The sequence below is a fragment of the Branchiostoma floridae genome, chromosome 14 (genome assembly GCF_000003815.2).
Source record: "Branchiostoma floridae strain S238N-H82 chromosome 14, Bfl_VNyyK, whole genome shotgun sequence".
In the NCBI taxonomy this organism is placed as follows: domain Eukaryota; kingdom Metazoa; phylum Chordata; class Leptocardii; order Amphioxiformes; family Branchiostomatidae; genus Branchiostoma; species Branchiostoma floridae.
The window spans coordinates 9,829,959-9,847,431 of record NC_049992.1 but is presented as its reverse complement, the minus strand read 5'-3'; the positions used below and the strand labels follow the sequence as shown (position 1 = coordinate 9,847,431).

The 17,473-nt window shown below is 37.8% G+C and overlaps 1 protein-coding gene and 1 long non-coding RNA gene across 7 annotated transcripts in view; both read right to left on the bottom strand.

The window, feature by feature from the left end:
- Nucleotides 1–448: 448 nt before the first annotated feature.
- On the bottom strand, nucleotides 449–3,439 carry LOC118430539. The gene is made up of 4 exons (XR_004832871.1): nucleotides 3,337–3,439; nucleotides 2,345–2,450; nucleotides 1,798–1,959; nucleotides 449–1,328 (listed from the first exon to the last, which is right to left on the bottom strand). It is a non-coding gene; the product is annotated as an uncharacterized LOC118430539 (long non-coding RNA).
- A 1,419-nt stretch (nucleotides 3,440–4,858) lies between these two features.
- LOC118430533 (anoctamin-7-like) overlaps nucleotides 4,859–17,473 on the bottom strand; it is a 38,884-nt gene continuing 26,269 nt past the window's right edge. For 4 of the 6 annotated variants that reach the window (XM_035841461.1, XM_035841460.1, XM_035841458.1 and 1 more), the window contains exons 14-26: nucleotides 17,003–17,140; nucleotides 16,417–16,575; nucleotides 16,109–16,145; nucleotides 15,534–15,645; nucleotides 15,227–15,281; nucleotides 14,601–14,698; nucleotides 13,565–13,695; nucleotides 12,797–13,002; nucleotides 12,194–12,327; nucleotides 11,816–11,906; nucleotides 11,388–11,516; nucleotides 10,099–10,128; nucleotides 4,859–7,823 (exon numbers count right to left, since the gene is read on the bottom strand). In XM_035841461.1, the coding sequence (XP_035697354.1) occupies nucleotides 7,683–7,823; nucleotides 10,099–10,128; nucleotides 11,388–11,516; nucleotides 11,816–11,906; nucleotides 12,194–12,327; nucleotides 12,797–13,002; nucleotides 13,565–13,695; nucleotides 14,601–14,698; nucleotides 15,227–15,281; nucleotides 15,534–15,645; nucleotides 16,109–16,145; nucleotides 16,417–16,575; nucleotides 17,003–17,140 (1,461 nt within the window). In that variant the 3' untranslated portion in view covers nucleotides 4,859–7,682. Of the gene's footprint in view, nucleotides 7,824–8,551; nucleotides 8,760–10,098; nucleotides 10,129–11,387; nucleotides 11,517–11,815; nucleotides 11,907–12,193; nucleotides 12,328–12,796; nucleotides 13,003–13,564; nucleotides 13,696–14,600; nucleotides 14,699–15,226; nucleotides 15,282–15,533; nucleotides 15,646–16,108; nucleotides 16,146–16,416; nucleotides 16,576–17,002; nucleotides 17,141–17,473 lie in introns of those variants that run through there. The other 2 variants (XM_035841463.1, XM_035841462.1) reach the window with 2 other exon arrangements.

Sequence of the window (17,473 nt, the reverse complement as noted above, 5' to 3'; positions counted from 1 at the left end):
GACCACTAGCGAAGCATGGGTTCCGTCTCCAGGTAGCCCTGCTATGTCGTTTAATAAAAAGTCGCTAGATGACGCTGTTCAACACAAGTTGTACAGACTAGATAGTCCCATGAAAAGTAAGTGGGCAGTTGGGGGCGTTTCAAATAAAAAAAGCATACTTAAAAGGTTACAATCTTTCACCTTGACAAGTCTTAGTCTTACATAAGAACTGTTCAGAACTATCCCTTCTTCGATCAAATAATCTAATCATGCCAATGCCATGCTTACAGCTCTTTAATTTGCGAACTCCATCTATGCTGACGACATAAGTTCACAAACAAGAAAGACATAGAAGAAATGTATCTTGCAATCTTTTATTTGCAGTTTTTCATCATGCAGAAGACGATCTGTGATCCGGACCGGTCATACGGCTCCAGGGATTGGCAAGTATACACTTAAAGCTTTAACGTTCTCCTTCTAGGAATCTAGGTAGCAAAACTTGCAGATAATAAAATGTAACGTTATGTGAAGAAACAAACTTTGTTGGCATATATGATAAGTGTATGTTTAAGTTTTTTCTCGTCATTCTTAAGATGTTGGGAAGAGGTCTTGTAAAGAGCAAATTCTTTTCCATTTGTCACATTGCAACATGCTAATATATGGCGAATTTTAGCCGCACGGATGATGCATTCAGCACCAAGGACAGGTCCCTTTAGCTGTGCGGATGTTGTGTTCGGCACCAAGGACAGGCCCCTTTAGCTGTGCGGATGTTGTGTTCGGCACCAAGGACAGGCCCCTTTAGCTGTGCGGATGTTGTGTTCGGCACCAAGGACAGGCCCCTTTAGCTGTGCGGATGTTGTGTTCAGCACCAAGGACATGCCCCTTTAGCTGTGCGGATTTTGTGTTCGGCACCAAGGACAGGCCCCTTTAGCTGTGCGGATGTTGTGTTCGGCACCAAGGACAGGCCCCTTTAGCTGTGTGGATGTTGTGTTCACCACCAAGGACAGGTCCCTTCAGTTATATGGATAATGTGTTCAGCACCCATTGGAGAATCCCTTCAGTTATTCAGCAATTAATGGACTAAGCTTCTATATACTGTCCTTCAAGAAACATAGGATTATCTACGAGTTGTGCGTTTTACAATCCATGGTACGAATCATGTATGCTCTTCAAATGTTAAATCCTATCCTCCATCCTCGCTCTCGCTTGTAATTACGACCAGGAAACAATCAAACTACAAGTACTATTTGTGATTGGCGAATTTTGCTAAAATTGTCGTCCGCGCGTAGAAGATAGATAGCCGTCAATGATCACGTGGCAGACACGCGATGGTCACGTGGTCGACTGTCCTGCAAAGACAGTAACCAACCAATAAAATACATTTTTATGGAGATCACTGATGGTTCAAAATTACGACATCATGTATGACCTATAAATTCTTAATTGGAATGGAAAATTAGGATCTGAAATTCAAAACTTACAAAATACAGCAATTTTTCATGAATTACATTAAAACTGAAAGTGAAATTCGTACGAACTACAAATGTGAGAGTTTTGTTCCCTCTGTGCAGAGATGTTATACAACGTCCTTGCTCTGTGGTGGTAGCCACCTCTAGCCTCCATGGGTGTAAGCCATTTTAGCTTTTGGTCGCTCTCTCGCGTTCGTTTTCGTAGCCAACGGATGCGACCGACAGAGTGGAGTAAAGTATAAAGGCTACGTACGCCGCCACATTGGAAAGGGGTACTAGCATTGGACAAAAGCAGGACGTTTTGACTCACAAAAATAATACTAATCCATGGCGGAAAGAACATCTTTACCATTTAATCATTCAGCTTCCTCCGTCATCCTGTCACTCAGACGGGTGTCCACATCCCGTTTCTCCACCTCCCTGGTCATCTCCAGCTCACTGGTCATCTCCACCTCCCTGGCCAGCTCACGCAGCTCAGCCTGACGGGCCAAGTTCGCCTTGACACCACGTTCTGTATACAAAAGAGTTTTACATTAGTAGCATTTAACTAATCTCAAAGCAGATCCTACTATACGGTAGCATAAGATAGTATCAAAAGCTATCAGAAGAGTGAAGCCGGTCTAGGAGTGTGTTTCGCTACCGGAGTAGGATCTGCTTGGAGATTAGGTTTAAATATTTGTCGGCGTTTTCTTATCTATATTACCTATTACTATCATCCTAGCCTGGATACCATCCAATTTCTACCGGGACTTCGTGCATTCACTAAACTGTTTTAACTGTTTTAGGGCAGCGAGTTTGCAAGGAACCCCCAGAGAAATCGGATGGAACCCAGGCTACTATAATATCCTTCAGTAGAAGTACAGATGTTTGTTAACGTTAAGCAACTGTTTTCTTACCCAAGCTTCGGCCAGGATTAGCGGGAAGCATTATGTAGCTTTCAGCAGTCATCAGCTGGCACGAGATGACCAGCACAACAAGAAGAAACGCCAGGGTCGTCTTCATCTGTAGTAAAAAACATCACAGCGAGTCTTAGTATTTTTGTATGTAAAAATCAACATGGTTTCGATACCTAAGAGTCTTGCGGAACACTAGCCTGGTATCCAGCCGTAATATAGCTCCCGAGTCCCTTCTCTCCTCTACGCAATTACGGCTGGATACCAGGCTAGCGGAATACAAAACAAAAAGGCAATATTTCCATCAATTTTGACGTCTTAGTCGTGGGAATTTGTAAAACAATTAATGGAGCGCAAGGGCAGAGTATAAATGGCACAAATGTTCATAGAAAAAAAAAACCATGTGCCAGGGGCTACAATCTCTGAAGTACACGCTAGTTCAAAGAAATTCAACATTTACAGACAAATCGGAAGTCGGGCGAAAGAGACGTCAGATTAAAACGTACTAGTATTTCTCTGACTGAAAAAAATTAATGATATTGAACACAACCAAACGGAAGAAAAAGCAAAGAAAAATGTCCTGGAGTGCTCTGGAAAGATCACTGAACGGAAAAATGGTCTGTCTATCTTCGAAACTATTTTCTCCTTTGGCGCCCTACTGTCTTACTTATGGACCTGTGACATACATTTTGTACGTCTATGATCGCCCTATGATCGCAAACAGAGGGCATTCTTGCGATAACCGTGTATGTGTCGTACAACGTTCAGCAATCTTGTTACAGAGAAGGCAGTTATATTAGATACTTGTCGTTTTGTCACAACCTGCTTCAAAATAATACTTCAAAACCGTACGACGACCAACGATTAATGTGACTCTGACATACAGTACGGCTATGTAACGTTAACTAATTCAGAAAATGCCTGGTGAATTTTAACGATGAATGCTTTCGCTTTATATACTAGTATATATATCTATAGAAAAAAATCAAACCTACCTTGATATTGAAGAGTCAGGTTCCGGAGAAATCGCCGATGAAAATACTGTAGAATGTCTTACTATCGGCGCCGTACTTACGTACTTATATAGCCCTTTACTAATGGGATGAGTTCATCTACATTCATAATTTCAGTAATTTCGGATTTTTGTATATTCAGATGTCTATCAAAATCATGCTGGCTCAATTATAAAGACGATTAGCTTCCGGTTCTGGAAATCTTTATCTCTATTCTTTTCATCTGTTGTCTTGAGACTGTCCTGTAATGGGGTATCCTGAACAAATGAAAGTACCATAGTATACATAGTAACAAGAGGGTTCAACTATTTTACGTCCGTTGTTATATGGATTTTTAAAAAAAATATTGTAACAATGAATCAGAGCTCCACCGGCTTTTCTGAGAAGCCCGCATGTCATGTGGCCACAAATGTCCAAAAATTACCCAATTGAGGAAAATTGAATGGCCGTACATCACAGGAAATTACCCAAGACAAAAGCTATGGCATTTTATCAATGACAAAATTAGATACTAATTGCTACGACTTATCCCATACCCACGTCACAATAAATCTTACCGTAGGAGTTTCATTGGTATCCATAGCAGAAAACACAATATTAAAAAAAATGGTGCTGCAACAGAAATACTGCAAATCATACAATACATTATGCTATTTGGTGATTTTTATAATAGCTGATTTAACATATACCTAAGAAATGTTTGAAATAATGATTTTGTCATATTTACAATCCATTTTTATTGTACAATTTATGTTTTTTAAATTGTATTCTTGAATAAAGTTCTGAAAAGAAATTGAAAAAAAACCCCTGCTATGTATGAAACTGTAACATGGGAAATTGTGTAAGGAATGCTTCTTATTCTATTCCTTGTGAAACAAAGGTAAAGAAAAATTGTTGTGTGGACATTGAAATTCGAAGAAAACAAGTAGCTTTTTCATTTTGTTTCACGAGGAATAGAAATAAACTATTGCTCACTTACATACATGTACACAGCCGGCTGCAGTACCGAAGGAAAATGCCAGGTGAACTATTTTCAAACGTGACTTTCGTATTCACAACTGCTTCCACAGCTTCTTGAGTTATGAGTATGCTTATATTTCTGGGTAAGGCCTGGTACTGTAAATGTATTTAAGTTCGCGGGGATTTTGCGGTAGCGGGAAAAAGTACTTTTCGCGGTGGATTTAAGTTCGCGGTAACACCATACACTGCAATCTGATATCATAATAGAAAAATGTTCGCTTTGGTTTTAAATTCGCGGTGAAGTGGTCACCGCGAAAACCGCGAACATTAATTAATCCACCGCGAACATTTCTGCATTTACAGTATTTATTGATCACCCCTCATATGTGTGTGTTATGTGAGGCATGCAGGGTTCAGAAACTAGCTGGTGTGTTATGCCGAACGGCGGTTATACCGGCTATATAGATACAGAACTAATACCTCTGCAAACATCACCAAAAGGGAAACATTTCCAAAAGACTGTAAAAAGCAAAACACAACCACCTCTGAACAACAAGTATTTTATTGCAGAAACAAAAACACAAACAAAACAAGCCTCAAATTTTCCATGCATTTCATGCAAGTTAAAAAAACAATATGTACTGTAGTCTAGAAATCAAAATCAGCACACATTTTACAAAAGTATTTTCACTGTGAAAATAAATAAAAGACACCAAATTCATAGACACTAATCAAAGTAATAAGTTCATCTCTTAGTACAATTTATTCACACATCTTCCTTAGTCTTAACATTATATTCTTAGTATTATATACAATATTTTTGTCACGTGGCTACCTTAGCTATTGCTGCTATATCCTCAACGTATCCACTCTAGAGTTACCAACATCATGGATACTTGTGGTCTCATTACATCAAGTGATTCATATCTCATAAAAAACAGAACATACCTTCATGCAAGTACATGTATTATATCTTTGATAAAATCGCACATTTCACATGTGTTGCCTTCAGGTTTTCCAGAAGCAACATGTAAAAACGTTTTACTACTTCTCTCTTCAAACTACTCGGGTTTTGAAAGGAAGTTTTGACCACACCTAAAATATCACATAATCCTTAATAGAGTCATGCTTTACTAATTAAAATCCCTAAGAGCTCAGTCTATACTCTTTACCGTTATAGCACATTTAACAAAATTACACATCTCAGTTTAACACTAATAGATTTCTTCTCGTATTAGATAGTCAATATCCTTTGATATTACTTTAAAGTGTTTGTCCAACAACAGCAATATTTACCTCCCTATCACATAGTTTATCTGAACTTAGATTTCTTACACAACCTATTCATGTTAGCATTGAACTAGCATCTCTATATACAGATACATTTCTCTGTTATATAATCTTTTACATGCAATATATTTTGAAAGCCTCTGAAACTTTCACAATAAATCACACATCAGCAACTGCTGATGAAAAGGGAAAAGTAACACTTTTAAACATTGCAGATTTGAAATCTGTGAACTTCATATATTTTTGCATTCATTCTTTTGTGCATTATGAGCTCCCATATATAAAAGCAAATTTTATAGTTCACAGCTATCTTCAACATGCTTGAATAAATAATAGTGCATACAAACATGAACTTACTTGTCTCTAAAAGTTTACTACAATATTATAACAACAAATACATAATACAAGGATCATTTGACTTGGAGACATCTAATCCTCAGAAAGTGCATCAACATATAACCTCTACAGAGAGATGTATGTTAAGAAGTTTAAGAAACAGTTGAGAGCATTTTGATGTAGAATCTTTTCATATCATCTCTACACCATAACTAAAATGTATATTCGTCTTTTGAGCACATTTAAAAATTTGATTGCTTGGTTAAAATCATTGAATGTTAAAACTGACTTTACAACAAAAACCTTTGTCTGGCAATCTTATCCTTGGAACTCTTCAAAGTTTCACATTTAGTCTAGGCAAAGATTCAAGGCGACAAAAGCATAAAGATTTCCTTAAAAATTTAGGAAAAAATACCCGAATGACTGAGTAGAGTTGATATATATATGTTCCTCATAACATACTCATTCCATTCTTATGAATATGGAAAACTGTTGTCTGTTCAAAACAAAGGTGTGATCTAAAAACTTCTCATGGTAAAATTCCATAATAATTGCACCTTGAATTCACAGACTTTCAATCATTTTCAGTTATCATCATTGTTAAACATAAAGTTAAAAATTTCAAATACACCATTGTGATAAAATTCAGCAAGTAACTGCATTTTGTGCAATAGACATGTACAGTGATATTCTCCGTGTATTGATTTTATTTCTGTGCTGATATTTTCTGATGAATAGTATCAGCATGCAGGTTGCACATTTAACTTATTGAGTCGAAGGTCTAGTGATTGCTTTTTATGTTATACAAAACACTAATCCTAAAATCCAACCCACTTTGAGTGACCATCATTAAACATTTCAAAGAAATAACTGATGCCAGCAGGCATTCACATAGTACACACATCATTTAGATACGTTATTTTTCTGCTCTTCACCTATTTCTCTAATACCCTAAGTTTTCTGATCTACTTTTAGTATATGTATCAAAAGATTGCAGTTTACGTTTTAGGCTGATTCTTTCAACTGTTCATTATTCAGCATGACTTTCAATATGCACTTATCCAGACTGGCATGACAATGCCACAAACTCCCAGAGAATGGTGCATTTTGTAATGAATGGAGGGAATGGAAACTGCTCCAGGAAGATTCCCCTTTCTCACGACTGTAGTCAGCAAATTACAAAATTAACATGAAATAGAGGCCTTCCAGTTTCCTTGAATTGTTCAAGAGACAAACAGCCTACTTTGCCTTTACTTATATATCTGTTATTAACTTGAATAACATACATCTTCTCCTTTGTAATATATATCTCTTGCTATTAAACTTGTTTTGACTTTTGATAAACCTTGTCCGGAATCTTTCTGGAGCAGCCAGTGGATAGTACAGGGCGGCAAGTTACGAAGTGATAGAATGGTGCATGACACATGTAGAAGTTTGGAAAGTGTTCAAAATTAAGTTGTGGCTAAGAGCATTGAACTGAAGAATTTACAGACTAGTAGATCCATAATTAAAACGTTACAATTCAATTGATTAAGTTATAAAAACACTGCAAGGAAACAGAGAGGAAGAGAATGTAAACTGAGAAGAAGCTAATCCAATGAGAAAAGTAAGGGGCTTACAAAGCCCAACAGTTCAAATTGACAGTATCTCGTTGGACTTAATGAGCAGCCTTGCAAATTGTTTGTTAGATAGTTACACAGTAGTTTTAGTTTGACAGATAAAGAAGTAAGTTTGCATGTTAGTTACACATCTGCAGTAGGTACAGAGAGGTAAACATTGCCGGCATCCATGCGGGTGGTGGCAGCCTTCCGGCCTTGGGTAGTAACGGCGTAATCGTCGTCACCTCCCTCGTCCTCTTCGCCAACCCCTGCCAAGCCTCCCACCTGCCAAGAGGAACCATCAATCCTGTCAGTACGTATCACTTAAAATGTCCGAATCTTGATATGCACTATGTCTGACATCATGCATTATATCTTCCAGGGCTAGACAAGTCCACATCGGGCAAGTGAATGTCCTGCACCACTTTTTTGATCGGGCAAGATGTTTTCCATAAGTGAGATTTTGATAATACTTAAAATACTTTTCACTGTCATGGTATCCTGCATTGGTCAACACAGAAAAATAGGGTCACCAATAGAAGAATTCCATTGCTGGAAGTGAAAATACATACATGATGTAAAAAAAAATGTCATTTCTATATTTTGGACAAGTGAAAAGTTTGTCCTGACAAGTAAATATTTTATGTACTTGCCCGATAAGACAAGTGAATTTTAGAAAACTTGGCCAACCCTGACTTCTTGCAGTGACGGCAGCTTTAACATCCAGCAGTAGTACACTAAGGTGAGCTTTAGGTGTACACTAAAGGTGAGTATACGATAGTCTTTTGACCGTGTCCTATAGTATAGGTGTGAGGAAAGTCTGTTAGCTGTAACAGTTATACAACATTAGTGCAGAGAAGGTGAGAAGTTGTAGTGGTGGTTAGGCCAAGCAATGCTGATTTTATGGATAACATCTGGACAGTGTCACACTGATTGTAACTTTCCCAAACCTAGAGAAATGTTGCTTCAAATGGGCAATAATAACAATTTCCTTAGAAAATTACAAAATATGGGGAATAAGCTGTACTCGTAATGCACACTTTGTAGATACTAAGTACATATTTTCAAAACACCAAGTAACAAAGTAAGTTCAATTTTTGGCAATATAGTCTTATGTGTTGGGGTTTTATCGGATGCTATCCATAAGATCAAACTTGTGTGGTCTTACTCTTAGGAAATAGACAGAACAGTACCTGAAGACTACTGTGACTCTCACGTTAACTGAACGTGACACAGAGATTGAATCAAAAGAATTTAAGTTAGTGACTTCGTATGTCTCAAGGACAGAGCAAGTCTCGGCAGTTATATCACGTACATTTAAGAGAATATAATATGTAAAGCATGAAGTTGGTAAAAGCTAAGATTATTAAGGGTATTAAACATGACCTGTAGATTTTGAGAGGTTCAATTCAAATTTGTTGTTCTGTACTTTACTGAAACTTGACTTAAGCTGACATACATATTATTAAGTATACACATATAATGGAGGTTTGGGGTACATTGCAAAAATACAAATAAATGGTAACTCTTGCTCTGTCAAAGCAAAACCAGGTGATGTACATGTACTTGACAGCAAGTACCAGGTGTTGACTGCATCTTTATCTACAGAGCAACTTCTCAAGCAAGCTTAGAATATCTAGATCTACAGGTGTGTAATGTAAGAAATATAGTTTCTTCAAGAGAAGAAAAAATTACTCTCCAGGTCATGTTAAGGGGCTATCTCAAATTTTGAAATTATATTCACCAGGGTTACTATGAGCAGTTATAGCAGACAAGCTTCATTCAAGAATTACGAGCAAACTTAACTTGGGAGTGAGGGGAATTAAAACGAGTATTGATAGCTTGTGCATTAAAGTACTGATATGTTTGATAATAAAATGTGGTTACGACAAGCCATATCAACAGCTGATTATAAACAACAAGTGGCCTTAAGCATAGGTCAGCCACCAAAATCAGACCGCACAATTCTAGTCTAAGATCTGAGGTAGTTCCCAAGTTAGAAATACAAAATGTATATGAGTGAGGATCAACAAGTAGCACATGTCATTAACACCTTATGATATCATAAGCAGATTAATATATATATGATACAGCCACCCTACTCAGTATAAGTTGGGAATAAACGTGCGTTAGTTGACGTGCAGGTCAGCTACTAGTACTGCGATGGAGTTCAAGGTTAGCCTGGGGAAACACCTGCTAGCTATTCCACTTAGAGGTCAGGGACATACTGGAAAATATGATACTACTTTAAGGATCACTTGAGAAAAATGAAAGGGTACATGACAAGGAAATATGCCCCGAAGGTTTCTGAAAATTGAGGATGTGTAGGGGTATATAGGGACTAAGGAAGGACTTTCCAATGTGTCCCATTGAACCTCTAAATGGAATAGCTTTTAGCAAGAATAGAAGTGCGGGCGCATTGCACCAAATGTGGGTTAGCTACACAGCTACATGTAGTTGTGATGGCAAGTGGCAAGACTGGGCCGTAAACAAGGGAAGGACTTCGGGATCTACGTTAAGTTAAAAGGAAGTCCGTATCTCGGGTTCAGCAGTGGCCTACCATAGCTTGTTTCTCCTCCTTCATGGCCTCCTGTTCCAGCAAGGATGTTTTAAGGAAGGATTTTAAGACAAACATGTTTATTGTTTGGAATTACAACAAAAGATCATTTAGGCATTTAGAAATAAGTTAGGAAAATGACTTTGATTTAAGTTTAAAATCTTAGACGTATCAGAAACAAGTTATATACTAGGTGTCAGTTTTAAGGAACTCATGGGTATACAAGTTATCTAAAAAAAAAAAAATATGTTATCTAAAAAAAATGAAAAAAAAAAATGGGAAGGAACTTATCAAATATATAATATGTAAAAAAAACTGAAAATAGGCATGATAACATTGTAAACATACAAAAATTAATGGCTTACTCTGAAATTATTTGTCCATAAAACTTCCTGGCCATTACTGTATGATGGAAAAAAAATAAGACACAAACAAAAATCTAGATATTCATACAAAAACGTTGTCATGTGTCATAATTAGTGTGACTGTATGCATCTATTTGATATTAGAAAGTAACAACTCTTTATGCATGCCAGAATGAATTCAGCTTCATACTGGGAGGGCCTAAATCATTTAGACCAAATGTTAAAAAAGAATTTTGCCCTTGCAGCATCAGCAGTCAGACTTACTGATGTACATTTTGTATTGTGTACAACTCTTTCAGAACAAAACGATTTAAGAAATCTGGCTGGCTATCAAATCTTGTAATCCAATGGAAAATCTATTTTTAAGGCACAGATAAACAATGATCTTTCTATGCCATATTTCAGGGCAAAATATAGCAGTGTTACAAATCTATACCTTACCAGCAGTGAACCATGCAGAAATTAAAGTATGGGACAAGGGACAGGTACAGCTATTTTTAAAAGGTTTGCTTAAGTTTCAACATTTTCTTGGCTTAAATTTCAGCACTGTCAAAACCAATGCAGGTTGAGACTGTCAAATTGATTACAAACATAGGGTAAAAACACACCCCACCAAAAAACTACCCAATGGCATTTACATGTATATGATCAAACACATAACAGTCTTGTCAGTGAAAGATAGAGAGCTCTATCTGATGACTTGGACTAAAAGAATCTACATATACAATGTAGAACTGATCATTTAATGTAAGTATGGACAAAGTGACTGTTCATTTAAACTTTAGTATCCTAAAATCCTGAATGCAGGGATATCGTGTGGAAACTTGATTTCAAGATTTTAAACTACAAAGAGGGAAAATATTCATCAAATCAACTGCATATTATTTAACAAAATATAAGACGTTACAAACAATTCCCTGAACTCACCATGATGTGCTCCTGGTCCTGTAAGGCCTGCTTGGCCAAGTAGCGCTCCCGTTTGATCTTGATCTCTAAACTCTCTGGGATGTCGGGCACCATTATGTCAATCAGCCGTGAGATGAAGAAAACCACATGCTGCCAGAAATGGGCAGAGAAAATCAGTCCAGGAGGAACAGGGTAACCATCACAGTACAGGGAAAGCAAACACATAACCTTTTGACTTATAAGATCGGAGTGAAATAATTGCGAAACACTTCACACTCAGTCTAAGAGTGGAACAACAAGCTAAAGGTTCAATTTATTCTACAAACTAAACTGATAACTGATATCAATGAAACTAAGTTTATAAAGCCTTTTTACAAGATATCTACACACCATTTGTGAATGAAATGCTGACCTCTTTTTACATATTACAAAAGATATTTCACACTTACTTCAAATAGGATGACAAAACCAAGTCGTATAGCAAGAAGTCTCCAGTAGAACAAGCTAAAGCTGCCGTCTCTGTCTCGGAACTCCTTGTACCTGAAGAAAATCATACATGTACATGATATTCAGAGGAGTTTAAATGTCTATTAGCACCAAGGAAAGGGACAGTGTTCGTGTGAATGTTATCAGCACCAAGGAAAGGGACAGTGTTAGTGTGAATGTCTATCAGCACCAAGGAAAGGGACCGAGTAAGTGTGAATGTCTGTCAGCACCAATGAAAGGGACAGTGTTAGTGTAAATGGCTATCAGCACAAAGGAACGGGATAAAAAGTTACAGTGCTTAGAGTCGCACAGAAACTTGATGAGTCCAAAAGCCCACATACCTACACTCCTGAGACATGGACCCAGGTGGAGAGTACGCTAGCGTGAAGTTGACATATCCATCCAGGTTCCAGTTCTTCTCATACTTGTACAGCAGCCGAGGCAGAAACTCTGATGTTACTGCAATAATGAACGCCTGGAAAGAAAAAAAAAGAAGATCTGAATTAAATCGCAACAGTACTTGTAACGATTTCCAAAGGAAACATACATGATGAACGAATACAGACCACATTTCTGACAAAATATATTGTAAAAGTTCTTACATCATATTTGACATGATTCTGATGGTAGACAACAAGTAATGAAGGATTATAAATACTTTGATGCAGATAGTATTATGTACACCTGTATGTACCAGAAATATTTCCCTTTGTCTATCTATCACAGATTATGCACGCAGTCACGACAAAAATATGAGATAAATCTTACTGCAGTCATATTAATCTTAAAATGTATACAGTGGTAATGTGTTTTATGCAAATGTTTTTGTGCTACAGTTACTGTTGACTGCCAACTTAAAGCACAATGAAAACTTTTGAAATCTTAACACAAAATCAACTTCCAGCGAAAATAAATAACCTAATCATATTAAGAGACAAACTTACGTTGCTGATGACAGCGAGCTGAACCAGAGCGTCTAGAATGTTAAACCACACGCCGATGTCCTGAGCTCTCTCGGACACCGAGCGACGCACCTCACAAACAAACTTGTGCGCGTCCAAACGGATCTCCACCCAGTTGTTTAGCAGGGCAAACAGCGGAGCCAGGGGAAAGGCAGCCACAAAAATGGTGATGAACCCAAACTGGATAACTGGGGGGTAGAGGGGGGAATGAACAGTGATTGTGAGTGGCATCAACTGATCATCATCACACAATTTGACAAGTGGCATAAGCTGATCATCATCGCATAAGTCTTTCCAACAAGTTGTACATCATTGTAGTCATTACTTTTTTGGTCAAAACTTGACAGCAAAAACCAACAACACAGTCTTTATAAAACTGTAATTCAATTTATTTTATGAAGAAATCATGTATACTGTGACACTTTAGGGTAGACATGCAACTACACTAGTATAGTGGCATTTTTCTAACATCATGCTGGATGTAATTGCTCTTGACTAGCATTTTAAGGACCATAGTGCCATGACAAAGTGGATTTCCTAACCAAAGCATTTGAATGTATAAGGCCTAGAAATTGACCGTTAAAGCCACAAGGAGATAAAGTGCAGAATAGACGAAGCCAAATACTTACTTACTAAACATGCCTGAACTAAGTCAGACTCTGCAAATCACATACAGCAATTAAGGATTGTAATGTGATTGTACTTCCAAACAAGTCTACAGTGAACATATTCCATGCCATTTCTGCTTACCCATCTCTAGGTATTCCTCAAACAGTCCCTCATTTTCGATCAGCTGGTAGTCCTCCTCCCATCTGGCTGGCTCTGTGGATTTCTCCATCCCCTTTGCCACCTCACGCCGCTGCAAATAGTTCTTGATTTTACTGTGGGGAACAAGTAAAAAAAATGTCAATATCTCAACATTCTATCTGGTCAGGCCCCACATCTCACAATGACAGACTTAGAAAGGTTTAATAAAATCATGGGCTGAACACTGTTCTAAAATAACAAAGAGGGAATGTTAAAGGTCTGCTACGCAGTTTTTTGTGCTCAAATTTGAAATATTCTAGAACTAAGAAATCTCAGATTTACTACTACTTTTTGACACTTTTGTGTCATTATTTCACATTTGCAACGTAGAGGTTTAGTCTACAAACATTTCGTCCTACGTGCGCTGTAACTTTCTGACCTCCCTAGTTAGGCACCGGTGAGAATTCGAACAAGAATCAATCATCAACGGTTCGTTCGGAAGAAACAAAATGGCTGAAACCCAGCGCGGGTGTGCAGATTCACAGGTTTTCAAACGCGCTCGCACGGCGAAAATATCGACTCCCGACATACCTTGAATAGTGTTCCGTAACGTGGTAGGCTTGATTCAACTAACTATATAAAGAAATGGCCGGAAAATGGATTTTTGTTTTCAGTTTGAAGCGCAAAAAACTGCGTAGCAGACCTTTAAACTCAAGTCTTCTCCTTTGATACTTTATTACATCCACTAGCTAACATAGTAGCTAATCTTCCTGGACTTAGTGTGAAAACAGGGACATACAAACTACATAAATCTTATACAACTGGTATCTACAAACTTCAAATTAGATTAATATACATGTACATAGGATTCCATTTGTTGGGACTTGGGCTTACTAGCTGAGTGTACAATTTTTGGCTATATTAACTGTACTAGTTTGTTTTCAGCGATCAACAGCCTCTGTGCGGTAAAGATGAAAATCTGCCACACCACCAATTTGGCAAAAATTATGGCAAATGCAAAAGGATGGACTACACTTACGGTACTATGATCTCCTGTGCATTGTTGATGACCTGTTTACCAATCATGATGACGGCTAGCTGTTGGGCAAGCTCCACCAGACAGCCGCCCTGTCCGCACTGCGCCACAACAAAAAGGGACAAGGTCAGAGTCATCTCAAACCAGTTTATCTCAATGAAGAGCTAACACGATGAGGAGAAAGATAGATGTTATATGCACAGTTTGTTAAGGTACCAAGAAAACATCCCAACTGGTTAATGCCCTAAGGATTGTGACCCTTTTTTTGTGGAGTGTACCTACAGTTGGGATTTGAACTCCTGACATTAAGATCAAGAGGCAGGGTCATTATCCCTTATACATTGCGAGCTTCTGCCATAAGACTAGTGCTTTAGTTGGTAAATATTGAATGTTTTACTTGAGGGTAAAATATGTATTCATAGGAACTCCAATGCCTTTAACAATAGACTTATCTTGACAACAAGATTTTAAGAATAGAAAAATAAAGGCCTGTCAGTGAGTTATAATTAGTTTATTTGCAAAAGCATGCCCGAGGGCTAATTGCATATATAGTCTCAAGAACTAAGAGAAGTAAAAGAGTGATACATAAAACTAGTGTCTAATAGTGTTATAATAGCAATAAGACCTACCGCTTCGTTGCGGAGACCAAAGAACCTATTATAATGGCCCGGGTATCCAACGAATCTGTTCAAAGGAAAGAAATGTACCTGTTACACACCCAGCGTTAATTTACAGTTCTACATGGTCAATATGGACAACAATATGGCAAAGAATTTCCAAATACAAATGGGGTATCCTCATTGTCAGCACTTTGATTGCTGATATTCCTGAAGCCTATATCAAAACCTCAATTTATCATTTCAAAATCCTTTTCAGAACTACAGGAAAAATATATCTCGGTTCCGTACACAAGGCAACAGAGCACACAATACTGACCGTCCCTTGAAGAATGCGATGTAGAAGATGGATGAATAAAAGTTGACAAATTGGAAGATGAAGACTTTGAAGGTGTAGCTGTCTTCATGTTCAGTCTGAGTTCTGTGCATTTCTGAATCGAGGAAGAGACATGAAAATGCATTACCACTTATCACCATGGACAAAGGTTGCCGCAAAAGCCACTAAAATCTAAGGTAGCTGTCATCAATATGGAAACAAAATTTTATTTTTGGTTTTATCATTCTTCGATAAAAACAAAAGATGGCAGAGCATTGCTGTGTGAAGGCACATCTGATTCAGCACCATGGACAGGAACAAACACAGCTTTTTGTGCAATACTGTGTGAGAGCACAACAATGGAATCTGGCATTCAATTTTTTCAACATGCACAAAATACTGTGGCCCTAACAGAAAGGCAATGTTGATTTGTTCTTTAGAATAATGTATGAAGGAGATGTGATAAACAACATCACTCTTTCATAAACAAGTGTCATATGAATATCAACATTGTGTTGATATACTAATATACTGAATTCAATAATTTCAAAAACACTGAATATGAAAGAAGCACTTACCCCACTCAGTAAGCTTCTCTGCAATCTTTTGGTACACCTGAAAGTTATCATCATGTCAGAATTATAATATTAGTACCAAATCACCTTTTGGTAACAAAATCTATTACTGGTAACAATCAAAAACAGTGATCAAGTGCCATCTTTGTTTTTTGATTCTCTTGTAAGCATGTGTTTCTGTATGATACACTTCACATCCAAATAAGTATGCTGTTCACAATTCATACATTAGTTGCTTTGTCTACTTGATCTGGTAATGTACCTGATGTTACTTTTAGCTATGCAACTTAAAATGTAACTGCTATTCTTACAATTCCTGATGCCATAATGAGGATCAGGTTGACGCAGGCTCCGCTCATGTTGGCGATGTTGGAGGCCTGAGCGCGGAACATGACGGACTGGAATAGCGGGATGCTGATCAACACCCGATACATGATCACCCCCAGCACGAAGATCAGCACCATCACCATCTGAAACAGATACAGCAGTACTGAAATACTAAGTAGTTGAACAAAATGCATATTATCACAACATTTTTAAAGCTTCAGTCATTCACATATAACCATGGCCTCCTGATCTTCTTCAGACAATGGCTGGGAGTTAGACATGAGCAAAGTTATCTGTGGTTGGGAGGTTGCCTCCTAGTCTTTAAATGTCAGCCAAATATAAAGTTTTACTTGCTATTGGAAAAGTCATTTTCAAGCTAAAATACAATGTACATGTAGGATGGATGACAGGCTACTCCCAACCCAGTGCCAATCTTGGTGGGGAATGGTTGGAAGCCAAGTTGTGGGAAGGTCCTGAATGTTACACAGGGGCTTAAGGAACAAAAAAATAACAAGTGTCAGCATTCCTGGCAGACATGCACTGGTATCTTTGAATGTTTTTTTCTTTTACCATGAAGATAATGATGACTGCCCCAGCCATCATTCTTTTGAAGCGATCCTCGTCAGGAAAGTGCGGCTCCTTGATGCCTGTTACTGGGTTCTTTTCCATAGAAGGTGCCATTGCAGCAAACTGGGGCCGAGGGCGCTCCTGGGAAAGGAAAATTGATACTGTAAATCTTGAAATATTTGTGGTCTTTTACAAAAAACATAATTATGTTTCTCTTTTCCCAAATCAGCTATCAATGTAAAATCACCACTGCAAACACGGGCTCTGTCTGTGGTACTGAACTTGAAGATGTGCTTCATTGCCAGCATCACTGCGACAGAGTGATTTGACAGGCAGCTACAAGAATTTCATCAATAGAAACAAAATATTTTTCAGGTTTATGGCTTTTGTTGTCTTTTTAGTCATACTTGCAAGGTTTGCATGATATCCCAATAATGAAGTCAATGGTATCACAAATTCAATTAGAACGCAGCA